General features: G+C 35.0%; 1 protein-coding gene across 3 annotated transcripts in view; it reads left to right on the plus strand.

Moving 5' to 3' along the window:
- The window catches only part of BRF1 (BRF1 RNA polymerase III transcription initiation factor subunit), a 177,656-nt gene that overhangs the window by 139,582 nt on the left and 13,401 nt on the right, over window positions 1-24,673 (plus strand). For all 3 annotated transcript variants that reach the window (XM_043981929.1, XM_043981930.1, XM_043981931.1), the window contains 4 exons: window positions 14,398-14,459; window positions 16,167-16,248; window positions 16,339-16,394; window positions 20,596-20,855. In XM_043981929.1, coding sequence (XP_043837864.1) covers window positions 14,398-14,459; window positions 16,167-16,248; window positions 16,339-16,394; window positions 20,596-20,855 — 460 coding nt within the window. The remainder of the gene's footprint in view (window positions 1-14,397; window positions 14,460-16,166; window positions 16,249-16,338; window positions 16,395-20,595; window positions 20,856-24,673) is intronic.

A 24,673-nucleotide genomic window follows, 5' to 3' on the forward strand; every position in this document is an offset into this window, starting at 1 on the left:
CCCTCCTACTTTACAATTGAATAAGGCAGATTTCTATACACAACTGAGTGTAGATCTGATGAGAATGAGGTTTAATTGTTGCCAGTGTGACGATTAAAAATATGAGAGACATAGTTTCTGGGTAATTTAATCATTTTATTAATAGGCTGGCAGGTTACTAATACAAGTATGGTCTATGAATGTCTCTCTCAGACCAAAGACCCCCTAATGGTAGTAGGAGTCACAGTTTATATACCCTTCTAACTCTATGAAATAGCAATCAAATCTAATTGTTTGACATGATTGGAGATGTTATATTAAGAAGTCTGGGGACACATGACAGGTCAATGCGTCTTAAATTGTGGGTCTGAAAGCTAAATGTGGGGGTCATGAAAAATTTGGCAATAGTAAAAGGTTGTATATACTTATTTTATATACATATATACCCAGGGTTGTGTAAAAATTTCTTAGACAAAAAGGGGTCAAGTGGAAAACATTTAAGAAGCCCTGTCTTAGGTCACTGGAATTTTGGTTTAATAAAAAAAAAGACATCAGAGAAAAAAAAATGCAGACACCTCCCTGACCCTCCCTACCCCACCAAGCTGATGAGGGCACAATGGTTTCCACCTAGGTGTGTTTTGGTACAGGCTAAATCTCAACAGTAAAGTCCTTCAGCCATCTAGATAAATGGATCTGTCTCCACCCAAGATTCCTTGACTCAGATGAGTCCCACTTTCAAGGAGAACTGGATCTTGGAGTAGGAGTGAAGAAAGGATTAAGAAAGAAGGGGAGAATCACTGGGTCTCCCCCCCCCCAATATATTGGTTATAATTATTTCTCACACCTGCTTTCCCCACCCTCAGTTTTCCCCTCCACTGTAAAAATTCCTTTTTTGTGCACTTATTTTATGTGAGATAATTTTCCCTTCTCTCCCTTCACTCTTCTACCTATGCACCCCTCTTTCCCACTCTTCCGTTTCACTCTTCCGTTTTTCTGAGATGATCTCAACATAATTAACTCATAACTGTGCCTTCTGTCTAGATTCCTTCTGCCATTTCTTTTAGAAATGTAAAGAGTTTAATCTTATTGAATACTTTATGATTTCTGTTTCATGTTTACCTTTCTTTATATGCTTGCTTCTTTTGAGTGTCATATTTGAACATTTAATTTTCTATTCATCTCTTTTTTCCTGGAATGTTTGCAAGCCTTTTATATCAGTAAATATCTTTTTCCCCCTTTAGGATTATACTCAGTTTTGCTGGATAGGTTATTCTTGGTTATAATCAAAGGTCTTTTGCCTTCTGGAATATCATATTCTAAACCCTCTCTTCATGGTAGCTGCTAAATTTTGTATGATCCTGAGTGTGGCTTCATAGTATTTGAATGATTTCTTTCTCACTGCTGGAAGTATTTTCTCTTTGGCCTAGAAGCTCTGAAATTTGGCTATGATATTCCTAGAGTTTTCATTTTGGTATCTCTTTTAGGAAGTGATTGGCAGATTCTTTCAATTTCTATTTTGCCCTCTGGTTCTAAGATCTCTGGGTAGTTTTCCTTGATAGTTTCTTGGATTATGATGTCTAGACTCTTTTTTTGATCATGTCTTTCAGGTAGTTCATTAATTCTTAAATTATCTTTCCTCAATGTGTTTTCTTGTCAGTTGTTTTTCTGAAGAGAGATTTCACATTTTCTTCCTTTTCATCCTTTTTGACTGTTTGATTGTTCCTTGATGTCGCATAACATCATTAGCTTCTTTTGTACTTACACAATTCTAATTTTTAGGGAATTGCTTTCTTTTTCTTTTCTAACAAAGGAATGATGTATTGGTTAGTTTTGGGGAGGGCTGTTTGTTTGTTTTTGCAGGGCAGTGAGGGTTAAGTGACTCGCCCAGGGTCACACAGCTAGTGTCAAGTGTCTGAGGCTGGTTGAACTCAGGTCCTTCTGAATCCAGCACCAGTGCTTTATCCACTGAACCATCTTGCTGTCCCAGGGAATTGTTTTCTTCAATGAACTTTTGTACCTCTTTTCCCATTTGGCCAGTTCTGCTTTTTCAGGGGTTATTTTCAGTGGTGAAGTTTTATAATTTTTTTTTTTATGTCTTTTACCCTTTGACCAATTCTGTTTTTTAAAGTGTTCTTTTCTTCAGTATTTTCGGGTGGGCCTCTTTTGCCAAGCCATTGTCTTTTTATATTTTTCTTGCATTGCTTTCATTTCTTTTCCCAATTTTTCATCTCCCACTTTTATTTGATTTTTTAAATTATTTTTTGGGTCTCCCAGGAATTCTTGTTGGGCTTATGTCCAATTTGCAATTTTTCCTTTGAGCCTGTGCATGTAGCTGTTTGACATTTTCTTCTGAGTTTGTCTTGATCTTCCCTGTCATCATGCTTTTTATGGTCAGTTTCTTTTGTTGTTGTTGTTCTTGTTATTTGTTCATTCTTTTAGCTTATTTATTACTTTGAAATTTATGTTAAAGTAAGGTTCTACTAACTTGGGGTATTAAGCAGCACGATCCCAAGAATCAGGCTTTTGGGGGGCTGCTGTTTTTATACCTACTACTCAGGGTTTGGAAGTTTTTGGTGCTTCCAAGGTGATGTGATCTACAGAGAGGTGTGGTCTGTTGACTGGTTCTTTTCCAGGAAAGAGCCTTGATACCTTGTGGCCACAAACATTTTTTCATAGGACCCTGGTTTCCTTGTGACTACAAGTACTACTGCTCCTCAGGGCCCCTCTTCCCTTGTTACCAAAAACCCTCCTATCTGCCCTAGAACTGTAACCCAGAGGTTGGTATGTCAATGAAGTTGACAAATAGTATCCTGATGTTAGTACTGGAGACCCCTCCAATCTCTCTGATCAGTTGTCCAGTCCCCTTACTGTCTCTGAACTAAGAACTCCCCCAAATCATTGCTGCTGCCAAGATCTCCCACAGCTGATTTTGCCACCTTGCACACTCTAGACTAGTCCCAACCCCAGTGCCATAGATCTTTCCTTCTGATCTCCTAACTAGTCCTGGTTCAAAAAATGTCTTACCCTACCCTTTTATTGACTTGGCAGCTCCAGAATTCAATTTGAGGCATTTATTTAAAGTTGTTTAAGGGGAAATGTTGGGAGAGCTCAGCTGTAGTACTTTCTGTAGTCTAGCATTTTGGCTGTGACTCTGGAACTCCCCAGGATCTTACATTGTAATGGAGACAATAAATTCTTATTGACTGACTGCTTAGTTGGGAAGGAATCATGAAAGGCATTAAGCAGAAAAAGATGCTTGAGCTTTAGCTTAAAGGAAGGAAGAGGAGGACTCTTTAAAGTAGAAGTAAGGAGGGAATGGATTTCAGGCATATAGAAATAACCAGTGAAAATGCATGGATATGAGAAATGCCTATATGAGGAATAGAGAAAAGGTTTGCCTAGATTGTAGAGTTCAGTTGCAGGAGTAATAGCCATTGAACCTAGAAAGAGAGGAGCCAATTGGCTTTAAAAGCTAAAAGGGATGGTGGGCGGGGTGGGGGTGGGGGGGCAGAACCAAGATGACAGAAAAAAGGGAGGAAAATTTGTCTGAGATTTCCCAAATTCCCTTCTAAATGGCTTTAAATCACATCTCAACACATTCTAGAGCAGGAAAACACACAAAAGGACAGAGTGAAATAATTTTCTAGCCCAATATAACTTAGAAGGACTTTAGGAAAGTTCTGTCTCAGGTAAAAGGAGAACACAACCTAGTCTAGCAGACAGTGTCAAGACAAGCCAGCCAGAGGCCCATAGCTTCAGGACAGGTCTGCAATTGAGGCTTCACAGTCCTGGTGCAGAAGGCCAACGCCTATATCCAGAGACCTTAGCATAGCAGACCAGTGGCCAGGTGCCTGGTGAAAGAAGCTTGGGGCAGTGCTCCCTGTATCCCTGGAGCAGAACTCAACTTTAAAAGTAACAAAATAGGCTGGAAAATGAGCAAAATAAAACCTGATTATAGAAAGTTTTTATGGTAACAGGAAAGATCAAAACACAAACTCAGAAGAGGACAATTATGTCTAAACACTTACATGCAAAGCCTTAATGAGAAATTTGTCTCAGGCCCAAAAAAGAACTTGATTTTAAAAATCAAGCGAGAGAAGTAGAAAAAAATTGGGAAAAGAAATTAGAGTTATACAAAAGAATCATGAAAAAAGAGCTAACAGCTTGGTAAAGGAAGCACAAAAAATGAAAAAAACTGTGCAAAAATTTACTGAAGAAAATGCTTTAAAAAGTAGAATTGGCCAGGTGGCAAAGGATGTATAAAAGCTAACTGAAGAAAATAATTTCTTAAAAAGTAGAATTGGGCAAGTTGAAGCTTATGATTCCTTGAGACATCAAAAAACAATAAAACAAAATCAAAAGAATGGAAAAAATAGAAGAAAATGTGAAATATCTCCTTGGAAAAACAACTGACCTAGAAAATAGATTGAGGAGAGACAATTTAAGAATTGTTGACTACCTGAAAGCCAGAACCAAAAAAAGAGCCTGTATAGTATCTTTTAAGAAACCACCAAAGAAAATTTCCTTGATACCTTAGGACCAAAGAGTAAAATAGTAATTGAAAGATTCCACTGATCACCTCCTGAAAGAAATCCCAAAATGAAAAGTTTCAGGAATATTATAGCCAAATTGCAAAATTCTCAGGTTAAAGAGAAAATACTGCAAGCAACCAGAAAAGAAAAATTTTAATTTTGTGGAGTCAGGATTACAAAGGATTAGCAGCTTCTACATTTAAAGGATCTGAGGGCTTGGAATAATACATAATGGAATATCCAAATGGAATAATCCAAAATGGAAATGGATAGCAGAGTGGATTAAAAACCAGAATCCTACATATGTTGTTCACAAGAAGCACATTTGAAACAGAATCACACACAGGGTAAAGGTAAAAGAATGAAGCAGAATATATAATGTGCTTCAGCTGAAGCTAAAAAAAAAAACACAACAAAAAACAGAGGTATCAATCCTGATATCAGACAAAGAAAAAGTAAGAATAAATCTAATTAAAAGAGACAAGGAAGGAAATTATATCTTTCTAAAAGGTACCATAGACAATGAAGACAGTGAGTGTAAGCAATAATTCATTGCTAAACATATGTGCACCCAATGGCATAGTATCCAAATTTCTAAGTTAAATGGGTTACAAGAAGAAATAGACAGCAACACTGTACTAGAGGGAGAATTCAACTTTTCTCCCTCAACTCAACAATATAGCCACAAAATAAACAAGAAGTAAGTTAAAGAGGTCAGTAGAATTTTTTGAAAGTTAAATATATTAGATCTCTGGAGAAAATTGAATAGGGATAGAAAGGAATATACATTTTCTTTCTTATTTTTTTTTTTTTGCGGGGCAATGAGGAGGAATATACCTTTTCTCAGCAGTACATGGCATCCACCAAAAATTGATCATATTTTAGGGCGTAAAACCTCACAATCAAATGCAGAAATAGTAAATGCATTCTTTTCAGATCACGATGCAATAAAAACTATTTAATGAAGAGCTAGGTAAAGATAGAGTACAAATTAACTGGAAACTACATAATTCTGAAGAATGAGTGGGTCAGGGGGCAGCTAGGTGGTGCATTGGATGGAGCACCAGCCCTGGATTCAGGAAGACCTGAGTTCAAATCCAGCCTCAGACACTTGACACTTACTAGATGTATGACCCTGAGCAAGTCACTTAACTCATTGCCCTGGGGGGGGGGGGATGAGTGGGTCAAGAAAAATCATAGAAACAACCAATCCTTTTATTAAAGAGAATGGCAACAATAAGACAACATACCAGAATTCATGGGATGCAGTCAAAACGGTACTTAGGGGAAATTTTATATCTAAATGCTTATATCACTAACATAGAGAAAGAGCAGATCAATGATTTGGGCATGCAAGTAAAAACAACTAGAAAAAGAACAAATTAAAAATCTCCAATTAAACATCAAAATGAAAATCCTGAATATCAAAGGAGAGATTAATAAAATTGAAAGTAAGAAAACCATTCAACTAATAAATAAAACTAGGAGCTGTTTTTATGAAGAAGGAAAAAAAATAAAATAAACTATTGGTTAATTTGATTTTTTTTTAAAAAAGAAAGAAAAGAACAAAATTGCAAGTTTCAAAACCCAAAAGGGTAAATTCACCACCAATGAAGAGGAAATTAAAGCAAAAAATAGGAGCCATTTTGCTTAATTATATGCCAATAAATCTGACAGTCTAAATGAAATGGATGAATATTTACAAAAATAAATTGCCCAAATTAACAGAAGGGGGATTGGAATACTTAAATAACCCCATCTTAGACAATGAAATTCAACAAGTTCTCCATGAACTACCTAAGAAAAAATCTCCAGGGCCAAGATGGATTCACAAGTAAATTCTACTAAACATTTAAAGAACAATTAATTACAATACTAAATAAACTTTTTTGGGAAATGGGTGAAGGAGTCCTACCAAATTCTTTTTATGAGACAAATATGGTGCTGATTCCTAAACCAGGAAGAGCCAGGAAAGAAAACTATTGACCAGGTTCCTTATTATGTATTAATGCAAAATTTTAAAAATAAAATACAAGCAAGGGGATAGCAATTTATCACAAGGATCATACACTATTAACATGTGGGGTTTATACCAGGGATATAGGGATGTTTCAGTATTAGGAAAATTCGTATAATTGACCATATTGATAATAAAAACAACAAAAATTGGGGCAGCTAGGTGGTGCAGTGGATAGAGCACTGGCCCTAGATTGAGGAGGATCTGAGTTCAAATGCGGCCTCAGACACTTAACAATTACTAGCTGTGTGACCCTGGGCAAGTCACAACCCCAATTTCCTCACCAAAAAACAAAACAAAACAACAAAAATCACATGATTATCTCAATAGATGAAGAAAAAGCTTTTGAAAAAATACAGTACTATTTAAAAAGAGAGCATGGGAATAAGTGGAGTTTTCCTTAAAATGATAAGTAGTATCTACCTAAAACCATCAGCAAGAATTAATCTGTAATGGGGATAAGCTAGAATCCTTTCCAAGTAAGATCAGGTTTAAAGCAAGGATGTTCATTATCCCCATTATTCAATATTGTACTAGAAATTTTAGCTATAGTAGTAAGAGAAGAAAAAGAAATTGAAGGAATTAGAACAGGTAATGAAGAAAAAAAACTATCACTCTTTGCAGATGATATGATGGTATAGAGAATCAGCTAAAAAACTAATTAACAACTTTATTAAAGTTGCAGGATATAAAGTAAACCCACATAAATCATCAGCATTTCCATATGCTATCAACAAAATCTAGCATGAAGAGATAGAAAGAGAAATTCCTTTTAAAATAACTATAGACAATATAAAATGTTTTGTAGTCTACCTGCCAAGATAAACCCAGGAACCAAGTGAACACAATTACAAAACACTTTTCACACAAAGTTAGATCTTACCAGTTGGTAAAATATTAATTGCTTATGGGTAAGCCAAGACAATATAATAAAAATTACAATTCTATATACATTTATTTATGCTGTGCATTACTAATCAAACTACCAAAAAATATTTTATACAGCTAGAATAAAACCATAACAAAACTCATGTGGAAGAACAAAAGGTCAAGAATATCAAGGGAATTAATGAAAACAAATGTGAAGGAAGGTGGCTTACCTGTAACAGATGTCAAACTGAATTAAAAAGCAGTAATCATCAAAACTATCTAGTACTGGTTAAGAAATAGAATGGTGGACCAATGGATAGATTAAGTACACAAGATTTAATAGTTAATGACTATAGTTATCTAGTGTTTGATAAACTCAAAAATACCACCTTTGGGAATAAGAACTCACTATTTGACAAAAACTGCTGGGAAAACTATAATGCAGTTTGGCAGAAGCTAAGTATAGACCAACATTTCACACCACATACCAAGATAAGATTAAAATGGATACATGAGTGGGTAGCTAGGTGGTGCGGTGAATAAAGCACTGGCCCTGGATTCAGGAGGACCTGAGTTCAAATCTGGCCTCAGACACTTGACACTGACTAGCTGTGTGACCCTGGGCAAGTCACTTAACCCCTATTGCCCCACAAAAAACAAAACAAAAAAAAAAATGGGTACATGATTTGGACATAAAGGATGATACCATAAACAAATTAGGACAGCATGGAATAGATTACTTGTCAGATGTATGAATATGGGAAGAATTTTTAACCAAACAAGAGGAGGTAGAGAACATAGTATGTAAAATGGATAGTTTTGATTACATTAAATTTAAAAGGGGTTGCAGAAAGAAAACCAACGTAGCCAAGGTTAAAAGGAAAGCAGAAAACTGGAGAGGAAGGAATCTTTTAAGCTTCTCTGATAAAGGCTTGATCTTCTATATATATTAGAGAACTTAATCAAATGTATAAGAATGCAAGTCATTCCCCAGTAGATAAATGGTCAAAGGGTATAAACAGGCAATTTTCAGATGAAGAAATTAAAGATATTTATAGTAATATGAAAAAAATTCTCTAACTCATTATTGATTAGAGAAATGCAAATTAAAACAACTCTGAGGTATTACCTCACACCTATCAAATGTTTGAGGGGATTTGGGAAAATTGGGACACTAATGCATTTTTGGTGGAGTTGTGAAATTGATCCAACCATTCTGGAGAGCAATTTGGAATTATGCCCAAAGGACTATAAAACTGTGGATATCCTTTGATATAGCAGTACTACTTTTAGTTCTGTATCTCACATAGATTCTGTATCCTCACATAGAAGGAAAAAAAGGATTCCAGGGCAGCAAGAGAAAAACCTATTTGAAAGAAAGAAAGAAAGAAAGAAAGAAAGAAAGAAAGAAAGAAAGAAAGAAAGAAAGAAAGAAAGAAAGAAAGAAAGAAAGAAAGAAAGAAAGAAAGAAAGAAAGAAAGAAAGAAAGAAAGAAAGAAAGAAAGAGAAAGAAAGGAAGGAAGAAAGGAAAGAAGAAAGGAAAAAAAGAAGAAAGATCTAACTATAACTATATTTATAGCAGACTTTTTGTATTAGCAAAAAAAAAAAAATGGAAATTGAGACAATGCCCATCAATTGGAGAATGGCTGGGCAAGTTATGTTATATGATTGTAATGGATTATTACTATGCTATAAGAAATTATGAGCACTTTTCAGAAAAACAGACTTATATGAACTGATGCAACATGAAATGAGCAGAACCAGGAAAACATTATACAAGGTAACAGCAATACAATGATCAACTATGATATTTTTAGCAAGTCATTGATCCAAGACAATTCCAAAGAACTCATTTTGAAAAATACTATCCACTTCCAGAGAAAGAACTGATCAAGTTTGATTTCATATTGAAGCATACTATTTTTCACTTTCTGGGGTGTTTTTTTTATCCCTTTGGGGTCTGTGTATTCTTTCACAACATAATTAATATGGCAATACATTTTATATGATTGAACATGTATAACCTATATCAAATTGTTGCTTATCATCTCAGGGAGGAGAGAGGTGAGGGAGAGAAAATTTGAAACTCAAAAAAAATTTAAATTAATGTTTAAAATTGTCTTTACATGGAAAAAAATACAACTGGGGAAAAATAATTTTTTAAAGACTATACAGAAATATTTCTATTCCATCCTAGTAGTAATCAGAAGCCACTTAAGTTAATGTGAAGAGGTATCACATGGTATAGGATGGAATTCCCTTTCAATTAGGAAACTTTTGAATTGAATGACTTTTTTTTTTTGCAATTTGATATTGTTCCATGATTGCTTATCTAATTGATTTTACCTCCTGCCCCAGTCTCAACTAAAGAAAGCAGAAAAATATAAATATGTATATTTTCCATCCCCTCAAAAAATGAAAATTCAAACCCCAAAACAAACCAGACCTAAAGTTCACAAAAGACAGTCTTTCCTTATGTAACTTGAATTCCATGTGACTTCTGCCTCAATAGCTATGTCACTAAGGGGCCTGCTGGAACCTCCTCTGTCACTAAAGGGCATACCAGAACAATGTATAACATATAGACTGGAAAGTGTGAGAGCATCATCCTTTATCCAGAACCTGTGCAAGTATGCCACCATGAAGCTGACCTACAATACTAATGAAATTCTCCAAGAAACATCATTTTGCCATAATCTTCCACAAGCCCTCATGACTGACAGTATCAAAGGCTTTGGTCAGGTCAAGGAACATTGTGTTCTGCTCCTGACATTTCTCCTAAAGTTGTCAGGCAGCAAACATCATGTGGATCATTCCTTGGCCATTTCTAAAGCCACTGGCTCTCAGGTAGATGATCATATTCCAGGTGAAGGATCAGCCTATTAAGGATGACTGGCAACAATCTTCTTGCCAGCAGTGACTAATGGAAAAACCCCACCCTGTGATTGTCACAGGACAACTTGTTTTCTTTTCCTTTTTAGAGATGGACAGTGGAGGCATCCTTGATTTTTCTGGGGGATAACCTTCTCTTGCCATATAACCTGGAAGATTTCAGTCAGCTTTTGCATGAGCAGTGGAGCCCCCTGCCTTGTAGATCTCTGCTGGGATGGAATCACATCAGGCACTTTGCCACAGAGTGGAGCCTTATGGCATTCAAAACCTCTTCTTCAGTTGGAAGTTTGGCTAGAGAGGGATTGACTTCAACCTGAGGTATATAGTCAATAGTTTTAGCATTTGTTAATGATAATATGTTGAGAACTCTATGGAAGTGTTCAGTCCATCTCTCCAGGATCGTGTCTATCACTGAGCAGTGTGGCTTCATCAGCACTGAGTAATTGATTTATATCACAGGTCTTAGACCCATAAACATCTTCAAGGTTTTATAAAAGCACTTTGGATTATTACTATCAGCATAAAACTGAATCTCATCTGCCTTCGTACTGAGCCAAGGATCCTGTGTCTCTCTCTAAGCTTCACTTGCACTTTACTTTTGATGGACTTAAATGCTGCCTTCTTAGAAATGCACAAACTCTCCAGCTTGCACATGGCAAGCTCTCTGACAGGTCAGAAGTATTACAAGGACATTCTCAAGATATCTCTGAAGAACTTTACTTTCATTTGTGAGACATAGGAGACATTGGCACAGGACCACTTAGCATAGCATACCAACATCAAAGAAGGCACTGCACTCTATGAGCAAAGCAGAATCACAGTGACACAAAGAAAATGTGAGATGCATAAATCTAGAGACTTCTCTGTCCCAAATGTTCAGATGGATATTTTATACCTGACCTCCAGGAGAGCCTTCTAAGTTCATATTGGAGACAATTTCCCAAGACAAAAACCATTAGGAAGATGAGTACCTTTATGAAAATAATTTTGGAATATTGAGGATAAAGATTATTCTAAAAAATTGGTCTTCTGTGCCTGTCACTCCCACCACTCCTCATTTGACATGTGTTCATTTGTTGGTGATATCTAGGAAAGTGGGGCCCCTTCTTTATAAGGATGATTCCTGGGACCAGATTGGAAGCAGGCCCATTGGTCTGAAGGACACTGTCAACTGGGAAGTGTGTGCCTGAGATCAATGCTATTTAACATTTTTATTAACAACTTGGATATTAGGTTCATCAAATTTTCAAATAACACAAGGATGGGAGAAATAGCTAATATGGTGGTGACAGGATTCAAAAAGATTTTGGCAGCCTCCTAGAATACTGCACTGAATAGCCTCAGATGAAATTCCATATGGGAAATGTAAAGTGTTACAGCTGGATTCAAAAAATCAACTGTATAAATACAGGATTGGGAAGGAAGCATGGTTACTGAGCAGTTTGTCTGAAAAAGACTTGTTTTAATAGACTATAAACTTGATCACAGTCAGCATATTCATGTTGTTGTTCAGTTGTGTCCAACTCTTCGTGAACCCATATAGATTTTCTTGACTAAGATAATGAAATGGTTTGCCATTTTCCTCCCCTGTGTATTAAGGCAAACATAAGTTAAATGACTTACCCAGGGTTACACAGGTAGTGAGTGTTTGAGGCCAGTTTTGGACTCAGATCTTCCTGAGATGTGTTGGCATTTTCATGTGGGAACTGGAAAAGCTTATTTGATTTTAAGATACATTAAGAAAGGAATAATTTCTAGGAGTAAAAATAGTTAATCTCTTTGTATTCTGCCTTGGTCAAAAGGAAGATTGTGTTTAGTTCTGGATTCAACAGTTCTAAATGATATTAATAAATTGGAAAGCATCCAGAGGAGCTCAACAGGGATGGTGAAGGACCTTGAACCTTTGTATTATACAAGGAATATTTGAAGAATCTGAGTATATTTAGTCTGAAGAAGAGAAGATTCAAAATTACATTCAATTATGTCAAAAAATTTTACATAGAAAAAAAAAGAAAAATTTCACATAGAAAAAAAAAAGAAAAATAAATTTTACACAGAAGAGGGATTAGCCTGGTTCTGTTTGGTTTTAGAAGGTACCCCAGGAGCAGTGGATGGCATTACACAAAGGTAACTTCAAGCTTGGTGTCAAAAGTAACTTCCTAATAATTAGTTGTCCAAAAGTAGAATGGAATGCTATATCTTAGAAAATTGTGGATTCACCCTCATTAGAGTTCTTCAGGCAGAGTGTACTGTACTCTGCCCTATAGAAGTTAGGCAGAATCTCAAGTATTGGGACACAGAAGCTGTCTTCAAATATTTGAAAGCTGTATTCATATATTTCCTGGGTAAAAGGAGTTAAATGTGTTGTTTTACCTTTGTAGCAAGGAGTGAAAGTTGCAGAGAGACAGATTTATAGTTGATGTGAGGAAAATTTCCTAAGAGATCTCTCCATAATTGAAATGGGTTCCCTCTCACTTGAGATCTTCAAGACAATAGTCTTGATCACAGATGACCATGTTGATATAGAGGGAATTTTTGGACAGAATGACTCTGAGATCTCTTATAACTATAAGAATCTGATTTTTTTTTTATCTCTACAATAAGATTATTCTGAAAGTTGTTTGAAGGATAGGTAGTAAAGATGAGAAACCTAAGACAAGGAGATTGTTAGTATTAATAGGAAGAGGCGATAGCTAAAACAAAGGTGGTGGTAATGTAAGTGGATAGAGGAGGTTGAATGTGAAAGATTTTGTGAAGATTTATTTGACAGAATTTATGAACTAATTGCACATGGGAATCAGGAGGATGGAAGAGTCAGTGATGGCCTGGAAATTTTGAACTTGTGTGATTGGGAGGAACTACCGTGATCAACAGAAATAGGAAAGATTGAAGGAGGGACAGATTTAGGGAGAAAGATTTAGTTCACTTTTGCACATGTTAAGTGTGAGGTGTGGAGATATCCACGTGGCTATATATTCAAGCCTTTTTTAAGACCTTAATCTGTGACAGGCTATGCTGAAAATGTGGCTATTGGATTTTTACCCATCTGTTGTTGTTGTTTTGTCCTTCATTCTCAAAAAGGACCATGACATCAGGGTGATGACTTGCAATGAATTGAATTTAAGTGAGAGAGGGCTGTGCAAGGTCACCAACCTCACTCTCTCCTCTTGAGCTTTCTGGGTCTAATGACAAGATATAGATCAAGACGACTCAAGATGGCCCCAGATGTTTAAGGCAGCTGGTGTTAAATGACTTGTCCAGGGTCATACAGTTAGTGTCTGAGGTAATATTTGAACCTAGGTCCTCCTGAGTTCAGGGCCAGTGCTAACAATAACAACCCATCTTTTAATGCCCAATTCAAATGCTACCTGCCTTCTCTTATCCTTCTCAAAGAGATAATGACCTTTCCTCTCTTCAGCCTAACAAAGCAATTGGTTTTGTACTTCTCTAATGTACTTATTGATATATGTTACATATCACAGCCTCCTAATAAATTATGAGCTCAATAACGGCAACAATTGAGACTTCTTTAAAGTTTGGGGCTTAGCCTAGTACACTGCTCTGTATATAATAAGTATATAATAATTGTCAGATTAGATTAAAGTAAAGTGAAAATCCTTGGATTTGATAAAACCCTAAAGAAAGTTCATTTTACGGTAAGATTTTTTTTTAGCAGTAGTCTTGGAGACTTCATAGGACATTACTCCACAAAATATTATTCCTCTTATTTTAAAGTGAAAATCAAATCTGTGGCACAGTGAGCCAAATCAGTTACCAGTGAATATATGCTGCTACACTAAATGCAGATATTTACAATGGATTCTACTTCAATTATCTTCCTCTTCCTTGAGCATGTACTTCTAAGATCTTATTTGGGTGACTGTATTTAGAATAAACTTGGAAGATAAAAATATACAATTTAAGGTATAAGAAAATACTATGGGTTGATATTTTTGAAGGAGGAGACACTGTATTTTAAAAGATAATTACTTAATTACTTAGCATTCCTACAATTCTCCAGGTAATCTCAAAGTTAAAGTACTTGAGACATTGTTTTTAAACATCCATGAGCCCTAATTGAGATTGGTTGCTGTTGCCTTTATTTAGATGAAAATTCAGGAGATGGTGAATTAGATCTTAATGGAATTGATGACAGTGAAATCGATAGGGTAAGCTATTTTTATTTTATTCTTATATTTTACCCTTGAAGAAGAAAATGCTTTTTAATTCATTTCTGTACATTATGTGTGACATACTTCGCAGGTATTTTTACTTTTACATTCAGGCCAGTGCTATATCTAAATGATGCTTTTTGCAAATCTGCCCAATAGGTTTACTTGGTTTTTAATTTTAAATAAGGCTACAGACCAGTAGGGTAATGTCATTCTAGTCATAGTTGGGGTTCAATATGTTGCAATTTTTATACTTTTTTTGCTCCTGAAATACTTAATTTGGTTTAGAATTCTTGAAATATTTTCATAACATAGACCTTTGCATATATGTTGCCCATTATATATGTTCAATCCATTTTTGTTGACATGAACCAAATATCATAATAGTATCTGTTCAATTTGTTTTGTTGTACTTTTTCATCATTGAGAAGTTAGGAATCTTGTTAACACCAGGGTGCTGTTGTAGTTTCTCTGATTACTATCGTTTTGGTCTTTTGTTACGTCATCTACTTTCATATCATCAGGAACACTACTCTAGTGCCCTCTGTGTTCTTCCAAACATGCTTGCTCATTAACTCTGTGAGCCTCAGATATACCAATCGATGTTATATAACACTGACTTGGAGACCAAAAAGTTTCAATGCCCTGTCCTAAGTACCTATCATACTACCTAGGAGGGTAGACTCAGAACAGTTAAGTTCACTAGTGAGGAACCGTGGGTAAGAGATTATAAAATTGCAAGAATAAAAATTTTTTAAGGTTATATTGAAGGCAGCTAGATGGTGCAGTGGTTAAAGCACCGGCCCTGGATTCAGGAGTACCTGAGTTCAAATCCGGCCTCAGACACTTGACACTTACTAGCTGTGTGACTCTGGGCAAGTCACTTAACCCCCATTGCCTGCAAAAAAAAGAAAAAAGGTTATATTGAGAAATGCAGTTCACTAGTAGAAAATACAATTTTTTAGTATCAAATGGGTCAGAACCCATTAGAAATTTGACTTCAAAGAAATCTGATTTTTTTTTAAAAAGATATTTCCAAGTTGATTGTACAAGTAATGTTTGAAAGTATAACTAAATTTAATAACGTAAGATAATATGAGGAGCTACTTGAATTGTTCCTTGTATTGTTAATTAAGCAATTCATGGTGAAATTTTCCTCTATATTTTGGTTTTCCTCTAATTTTGTTTTCAATAGAAATTCTTTTATAAAATATTGAGAAAAAAAGAAAAAATGAAACAAAGTACTTATAACACATGGTTTTATTCCCAAATTGATCTTCATATGTTTCATGAAAAAAATCTAATGTTTTTTTTTCATTCTCATAAGCATGAGGTCATTAGTCTATTAAAATTCTCTATTTTCTTTGAATTATATTAGTTATAGCTTTTATTATGTCCCATTAGCCCCAGATTTGTACCTAGATAAGTTGTTCTTGATTTGCAGTAATGGGATGTGTATTTATTAGGGGAGGGAATACATGTGAAAGTGTCAAATTATCAATTTTGGTTTTGAAGATGAAAGTTGGGTTCGCATTTCCAGATATTTCCAAATATACTTTTCTTTTGTGTTGAAGTCCCATTTCATTCCTTTAATAACTTTATATATTTACATTTGCATTTTGTTTATAGTTTTGAGATATGTTAAAATTCTATTTGCTTTTTAAAACAATAGCTGAAAAGAAATTCACTTTATTTTGTCCTCAGTACATTCTCAATGAAAATGAAGCACAAATCAAAGCTGAACTGTGGATGAAAGAACATGCTGACTATGTAAAAGAACAAAAGGGTAAGCGGTTATTCCCAGTCAGTGCCTCGCCAACTATGCTATGAAATATTATCTAATTCATGCTGATTGTTTTTTGTTTTTATCTTTTAGAAAAAGAAGCAAGGATAGCAAAAGAGAAGGAACTTGGCATTTATAAGGAACACAAGGTAGAAAATGTTCTAATTTGTTTGAAAAGATCATCTGTTTTCCAGTAAATCTACAAGTTCACTGGAAAAATATTTCTTTATTGAATTTCATTGCCATTGGTCTTAAACTTTTAAGGGTCTTTTGTTATTTGGCCAAAGGATCCTTGTTTCCAGACTCAGAGCAGTATTTCACTAACATTAGAAAGTGTAAATAACAATGCACATTTTGGTGGCTGTGTTATGTGCTTTATATTCCAGATTTCCCCTAAGAAAATATCTCTTAGGCAGTGAACTGCATTTATGTGTGCTGGCTTGCACATTTCAAATGAATTTTTCAACATGTAAGAATAAAATCCAAACACGCATTCATTCATTCATTCATTCATTCATTTGCTTGTTTGTTTGTTTATTTGCCCATTCATTCATTTGTTTGTTTGTTTGTTTGGATTCTGAAGAAAAAGCTCCATAAAAGGAGTACTATGATGTGGTAGAAAAAGTCCTGAATTGGGAGTCCAGAGACCTATGCTGAACCCAAGATCTTTAACTGCATGACTTTGGGCAAATCCCTTTTTCCCTCTGAAGCTCAGGATCCCCATCTTAGAGTAAAAAGATTGAACCAGATGGCCTCTAAATTCTCTGCCTGCTCTGACATTTTATGATTTTATATTTCTAAGAGGGTTTGAAATGAGAAAAGCTGATATTTTCCTTCTTTAGTAACATTAGGGAAACAATAATGTTCTACCTGTCATAAACTAAACTTATTTCTTTTTTGCCAGGGGGCTTTGCTCAACTCTTCAACTTTTTGCTTAAACCAATTACAGTGACCAGTCCATTGTATTTTAAACCATTTATAGTTTGGATAATTAAGCAAGAGAAAAGGCAGTACAGAAATGCTACAATAGACAGCACTGATGTGTATGAATTTATGGTGCCATACTGGTTAGAGGGTTTGTTTCTCCTCCAGACACTTAACAATTAAAAGTTAAATCTGTTGCTGTTTAATTGGTTCAGTAGTATCTGACTCTCCCTGATCCCATTTGAGTTTTCTTGGCAAAGATACTGGAGTAGTTTGCCATTTCCTTCTCTAACTCATTTTACAGAAGAGGAAAATGAATCAAATAGGGTTAAGTGTCCCCAGGGTCACATAGCTAGTTGAACTCAGGTCTTCCTTATTCCAGGTCCAGCTCTCTGTCTACTTGGGGATAGAGCCACCTTGCTGTCCCATAAGTTAAATACACAACAGACTGCTGCTTCAAGTGTCCTGACATTTGACAGAGTTTTTTGGCTAGAGAAGTATAGATTTATGTCAACAGTGTGTGACCAAAGGCTTCCTTTTTTGCAGTTTCTTGAGTAGGCTTTACCGTTGGCTTTACCAGTACCTTACTTTGTGATTTTTCTTTTTTTTTAGGTTCATTTCCTTACTTTTCCTATTCATCTTGAGAAAGGTTTGAGGTGTTGGTTATTACTCATAGGCTATCCATTGGCTTTGAATTGTGTTCCCCCTTTCCAAAGTTTAAACTCTGGCCACTGATGTCATTGTTAATTCTCTACATTTTTTGTTTGTTTGTTTGTTTTTGCGGGGCATTGAGGGTTAAGTGACTTGCCCAGGGTCACACAGCTAGTGTCAAGTGTCTGAGTCCGGATTTGAACTCAGATTCTTCTAAATCCAGAGCTGGTGCCTAGCTGCCCCCAATTCTCTACATTTGAATATAAAAATGAAAAGCATTTGACTGGGGCTAAAATTTCCTGGATTGTCCTTGGTGATTTTAGCATACAGTATATACTATAATAAGAGAGAAAAAAGACTTTTTTTCAAATTCTAGGGCATAGCATGTGGATTTTAAATACTAAATTTAACTGACATTTAAATGAATCTAAACTAAATTGAAATTTGAATTAGGGTGAATTAAACTTGAATTTAAACTGAAATTTAATTAAACATAATTTAAATTTAATATGGTGAGCTAAATTTTACTAAATCTTTAAGAGATTTAAAACTGTTCTCTGATAATTTATATAAGCTTAAGTGAGAAGAGTAAGAAAAAAGAGGAAATTAGAAGTAGGGAGAAAATAGGGAAATAAGCATGAAGGGGAGAGGAATAAATAGAAGAGGATTCAATGCTGTCATGATAGCTGAGAGAGATATAATAGTAGCAGGTGGCTTTCCATTTTGTAGACCCAGCTGATCCATCATGTTCTGGTACTGTTGAACTCCTTTGTAGCTCCAAGCTCAAGGTGTTTTAAAGGCTCTGTTACAAGGGCTTGTGCTTCTTAGCTTTTCAGAACCCTTTCAAATCCTGTGGCTTCCTCTATTTACTAGGATCTCTATTTGCCCTGCCCAAGACCAGTCTTTTTTCAGGGTTGTGTAGATCTCTATACCCAAATGGTCTAGCAGGTTAAGAAGAAAGTGTAGAAGCACATAGTAGACTGATCGAACCTTTCTAAGACTTTCTTTACCATTACCTTAGTTTGTGATTTTCTTTTTTTAGGTTCATTTCCTTACTTTTCCTACTCATCTTGAAAATTGCATTTCATTAAACATGAAGCATTTTATTCTTGGCCTATGTGCACTGTTACATTAGGCTGGCTTACATATCTCCCCTGATGTGAAGGGGCATATCTTATTAGAATGTTTGAAGTTCTGCTTCCTGGATATAGCTGCTGGGTTTACTTAGCAGCTTTAAGTCACTGGAGCAAATTTTCTTTATAGCTACTTTTTCTGGGTCATTGAGAAGCCAACTACTATATTGTCCTTAGCATGCCATCTATTATTGAAGGACATGTTTTGTAAAACTTCCTAAATGATATCTAATAGCGGGAAGACTAATTGCATATATATGAATAGGCTATGGATGGATATGTCATGTGTAGGTGAAATTGCCAAAGAAGTTTCATTGGGAGAATTGTTGATCAGGACAATAGATACCTAATATATATTCCTTAAAAAATGGAATCTTTTTCTACTGAGCATAGCCAGAAATGTAATCATTCCTATAGTAGTAGGCTAATGATATTTGCTAAAAGCACTTCACCACTAATATAATGAATGCATGGGAGAGTTGCTGGGATTGGTGCCTGTGCCATTACCTGGAGCCATGCTGGCCTCCACTAAGCCTACTGATTTTGGCATGCAGCCTTTCCTTCCCATACTGAATTTTTTTTATTCCTATCTATCTAGAGATAGTAACAATGTATGGCTATGAGAGTTGGACTATAAGGAATGCTGAATGCCACAGAATAGATTCTTTCAAATTGTGGGACTTGAAAAGACTTTTGAGAGTCCCTTGAACAGCAAGGATCAGTCAATACTTAAAGAAATTAATTCAGCTATTCCCTGGAAAGTCAAATACTGAAATTGAACCTTAAATACTTTGACCATATAATGAATAGACAGGACTCATTGGAAAGGACCCTGATGTTGGGGAAGATTGAAGGCAAAAGGAAAGGGGGATGGCAAAAGACGAGATGGCTAGATAGCATCATGGAAACAATGAACATGAACTTGGACACTCTGAGAGATAATGGAGGGCCTGGTGCGTGATGGTCCATGGGGTCACAAAGAGTTGAATATGACTGAACGATTGAACAACAATAACATCTATCTTGTGATAGATACATTAGTACAGTAGATTAGGTAGGGTTGAATCTTACTTTTCAACAAAAATGAAGCAGTTATAAGTGGAACAACTTTTTGGTTCCAACAACACTAGTGGTTTTGGTAATTGATTTAAAAATAATTTATCCTAGGGCAGTTTAGTTCTCTATTTTAAAATTTGTTTTTTTTTTAATGAAGTTAACTTTAAATGCCAACAAAACCAATTACAAATACATTTACATCCATTTACATTTGAAAAAATGAATTTTAGGATTTAGATTCCATAATAACTTTTCAGTTTCTCATTTTTTATCTGCCTCTTTCTTTTTAGCTGGAGGCAGTTTAGGTGGAATAATTGTTTAATATGCATTTGCCCTGGATAATTATTAGAAGTACTAAGAGGATTTTCAATGATTAGGTTATCTAAGATTTTTCATTAATCTGAATCTATATCTCTGGCCCTGTGACCTACAGTTGGAAGCCCCTTGCTGCGTAGGATGACCTTGATTCATTAGGGATCTGCTGAAAAGGTGCCTAATTATAAGTCGTCAACTCAACTCTTGATTGATATTATATTTACAGTTATTTATATCTTGTCCAAATCACTGTTTTTATGTTTCATTTAAGCCAAAGAAGTCTTCTAAAAAACGGGAGCCAATTCAGGCCAGCACTGCAGGAGAAGCCATTGAAAAGATGTTGGAACAAAAGAAAATCTCAAGTAAAATTAATTACAATGTACTAAGGGACTTGAACAGCAAAGGAAGTATGACCCCTAAGAGGGAAAATGAGCAGCCTAATGATAGCAGCAGTACCAAGAAGTTGGCACGCAGGAAATGTCCTGCAAATAGAAGTCTAGCAGACCCTCTGAGCAGCAGCATGGGAAAAAGGTATTGTATGAATTTGCTTTTTATTTTTATTGACTGGTTGGTATCATGAGTTTGAGAGAGTGTGCCCAAACTAACCTGTATAGTGCATAAAAGTCTTATTTGAGCAGTATATGTACATTCTTAGTGCTCACAGATGCTTGGCCTTTTGTAACTGACTAGCTGCTTCATTCCTGACATCAAATTTGCCTCAGTTTAATTATTTAGATATTTTCAATGAAATATGTACACAAAAAGAAATTTATTTTTGATAATGTGAAGTTTGATTTAAATTAAATCTACCCGTCAATGGCTTAAGGAATAATATTGGAGCCAGGAGACCTTAGTCCAGTTCCTGGTTTCACAGTTTAATTTGTTTTATGTCTTTGGGCAAGTGACTTATTATATATGTAGAATGAAAGGGGTTGTTGGACTAGTTAGTTTCTGAGTTCCCTAAAATCACATAATTCTATGCTTCATCTCTAACTCTATGTGTGAGCTAAGGGCTGATATCTGCCTTTTCTCCTTCTTACTTCTCTCCCTCTCCCTAACTTATAGAACAAATCACAAACTAAGTCACAATCTCTTCTCTACACATGTCATATACTATTTTAAAACCTAAATCACAAATATTCAGAAGCTAACTTTAGGAAAACTTCCTAATACTCTCTTACATCCTGGAGGTTATATTTCTTTTTTTTTTTTTTTTAGGCAATGGGGGTTAAGTGACTTGCCCACGGTCACACACCTAGTAAGTGTCAAGTGTCTGAGGCCGGATTTGAACTCAGGTACTCCTGAATCCAGGGCCGGTGCTTTAACCACTGCGCCCTTGGAGGTTATAATTCACTGTTAAATATGGGAGCTTATGAGCTTTCATCACCTCTGGACACAGAGGCCACTTCTTTCCTCTCTGAGCCTCCTAGGTGAAAGTGATAACTCAATCCTCAAATTTTATCATAGTACTTTATAGGCTCTCTCCTTTGCCATTATCACTCAAATATTTAAATGGATCTATGATCTCTTTGAGTCACAAGTTTCTTCCAGTGATACAGATCACTACCAATCCATGCCTGCCTATCCAGTATGACTCTTATCCATGTCCTCTCAAAATTTTGTCACAGTGGGTCTTTGGATTAGAAGTCTTGCTTACTTTCTTCCAGCATCAAGAGGGTACCAGTGGAACATTCTGGCTATACAACCAGCCAATCATCTTTCTTTCATACAACTCTTTGATGACAGCCTTTATTATATTCATTATGTTGTGCTTTTTCACATACATGTCATATCCTTCCTATTAGATTAGCTCATTGAGGGCAAGAAGTATATAATTTTTTGTCATATTTTTAGTACCTAATACAGTCTTTCACAAAAGTCTGGAGATCCAACATAGAGTTCATGTGACAAATCTGGTCAGATATAACCTATCCAAGATTTCTGGTAAATTTTTAAAAGACTAGTAAGGCAAGATCTTCCTACCTGTATGGATCAAATTGATTAGTTGTAATTTTTTTTATAATCCCCTCAGTCAGAACATAAATAAATATTTCTCTATCTGACCATTACCTCCTATCCTTTCATTTCTCTCTCTCTCACCACCACCCCCAAACCTAGTCTCTCCTTGCCACAACCTTCGTTTACATCATTGGTTTCCATTTAATGGTTTACAAACCCCTTTTGTGGGTTTGAGTTGAGAGGCCAAGGGGTGTGTGCTAAGCATTCTTTATTGGCGCCTTAAGCCCAATTATGTTAGAAACATAGTTTCTTTTACAATATTTGTATGAAGATTTAATATGACATTATATATAATGGTAAGCTTATAAGGTTTTGCTGGATTATTTTTTAAATTCTTATAGAATACTCTATAAAATATTCATAATTATTTTATAATTGTATATTTAGAGTTCTCATAATTATAAAGGTAGAATAATTTTTATATTATATAATATAAATTTTAATTTGGAGCTTTGATGTGCAAAAAATTATCATTGTAAGTACTTAATAAATCTAAAAGAATAGCATATTAAATTACCCTGGAGGTTCACAACACAGTTTTGTTGTTGTTGTTAGGATTTCACAGAACCAAAAAAAGTTACACCATTGTCCCTGCTTTGTCCTAATTTATCTTCCTTCAAAATATTGATAGTGCATGGAACCTACACAAAAATTGACCATGTATTTGGGCATAAAAACCTCACAACCAGATGCAGAAAAGCAGAAGTAGTAAAGACATCCTTTTCAGATCATAATGCAATAAAAATTACATTCAATAATGGACAATTAAAAGATTAAAAATCCATTGGAAATGAAATAATCTGATCCTAAAAAACAAATGGGTCAAATAACAAATCATAGAAACAATCGATGGTTTCATTAAAGAAAATTACAATGATGAGATAGTGTATCAAAATTTATGGTATGCAGCCAAAGTGCTACTTAGGGGAAAATTTATATCGCTAACTACTTACATCAATAAAATAGAGAAAAAAACAGATCATACAACTGAAAAAAACTAGAAAATTAACAAATTAAAAATCCGCAATTAAGCGCCAAATTGGAAATCTTGAAAATCAAAGGAGAGATTAATAAAATAAAAGGTAAGAAAACCATTGAATTAATAAAACTAGAAGCTGGTTTTATATTTTTAAAAAACCAATAAAATAGATAAACCATTGATTAATTGATCAAAAAAAGAAAAGAAGAAAACCAAATTACCAGTATCAAAAATGAAAGGGGTGAACTCATCACCAATGAAGAGGAAATTAAGACTAGTGTTAGAAACTATTTTGCCCAATTATATGCCAATAAATTTGACAATCTAAATGCAAATATAAATTACACAGATTAACAGAAGAAATTAAATAATTAAAATAAGCCAATTTTAGAAAAAAGAAATTGAAAAAAATATTGATACTGATAGTTAATAAGTTCAACATTATTACACTGCCCTTTTTGAGTTTGCAATCTAGGAGTCATTCTCTTCAATCTTCCTCATTACCCAAGTCTAATCATTTGCTAAGTTTTGCTAAGTTAAACTTCCCAATTTATCTCACATGTCCCCCTTTCACTGTAAACAGCACAACCCTTCATAACAAGTCTTCAATTTTATTTTTTAAATTATTTTTTCAATGAACAAAAGTCAATTTTCTCTCCTTCCCACCATTAAAAAAATAGACAAAACCCTTATAACTAGTATGCATGATCAAGTCCTACATTAGCCTTGTCCAAAGAAATATGACTCCTTCTGAACCCTGAGTCTGTCACCTCTTTGTCAGGAGGTGAGTGCTATGGTTCATCATTGGTATGACATATCATATGCTATCCCAAGTCTTTTTTTCTATAAATAATTCAATTTTTTTCATTCATAAACAACTCCAGTTCTTTAAGTGAACACTCAAATCAAAGGTAAGATCCAATTAAATGTAAATTTGAAGAACAGGGATTCTCTCACTTTTGTTTTTTTATCCCTAACTCCTATTGTCTTCCAAGTAGTAAGTGCTAATAAATGTTTGTTGAATTGAATAATCTCAGAGCCTTTTTTTCTTCTGGTTGACTTCCTCTGGATGAATTTCACTTTTACACTGTTCTTTATAAAATATGATAACCAGAAAAAAAACACAGTACTCTGTGGTCTTCTGATAGAATAATTAAATCCCTAGCTCTGTCTTAATGCAGCCAAAGCTCCTGTTAATTTTTTGTCTGCCATATCACATTGCTGATTCATATTGAGTTTGCAGTCTACCAGAAACTTCATGTATATTTCATATTACTATACCTCCCCTACATTTTATTTGTGAAGCTGATTTTTTAACACAAGCATATAACTTTACATGTATCCCTATTCA

The sequence above is a fragment of the Dromiciops gliroides genome, chromosome 2 (assembly GCF_019393635.1).
Source record: "Dromiciops gliroides isolate mDroGli1 chromosome 2, mDroGli1.pri, whole genome shotgun sequence".
Lineage (NCBI taxonomy): Eukaryota > Metazoa > Chordata > Mammalia > Microbiotheria > Microbiotheriidae > Dromiciops > Dromiciops gliroides.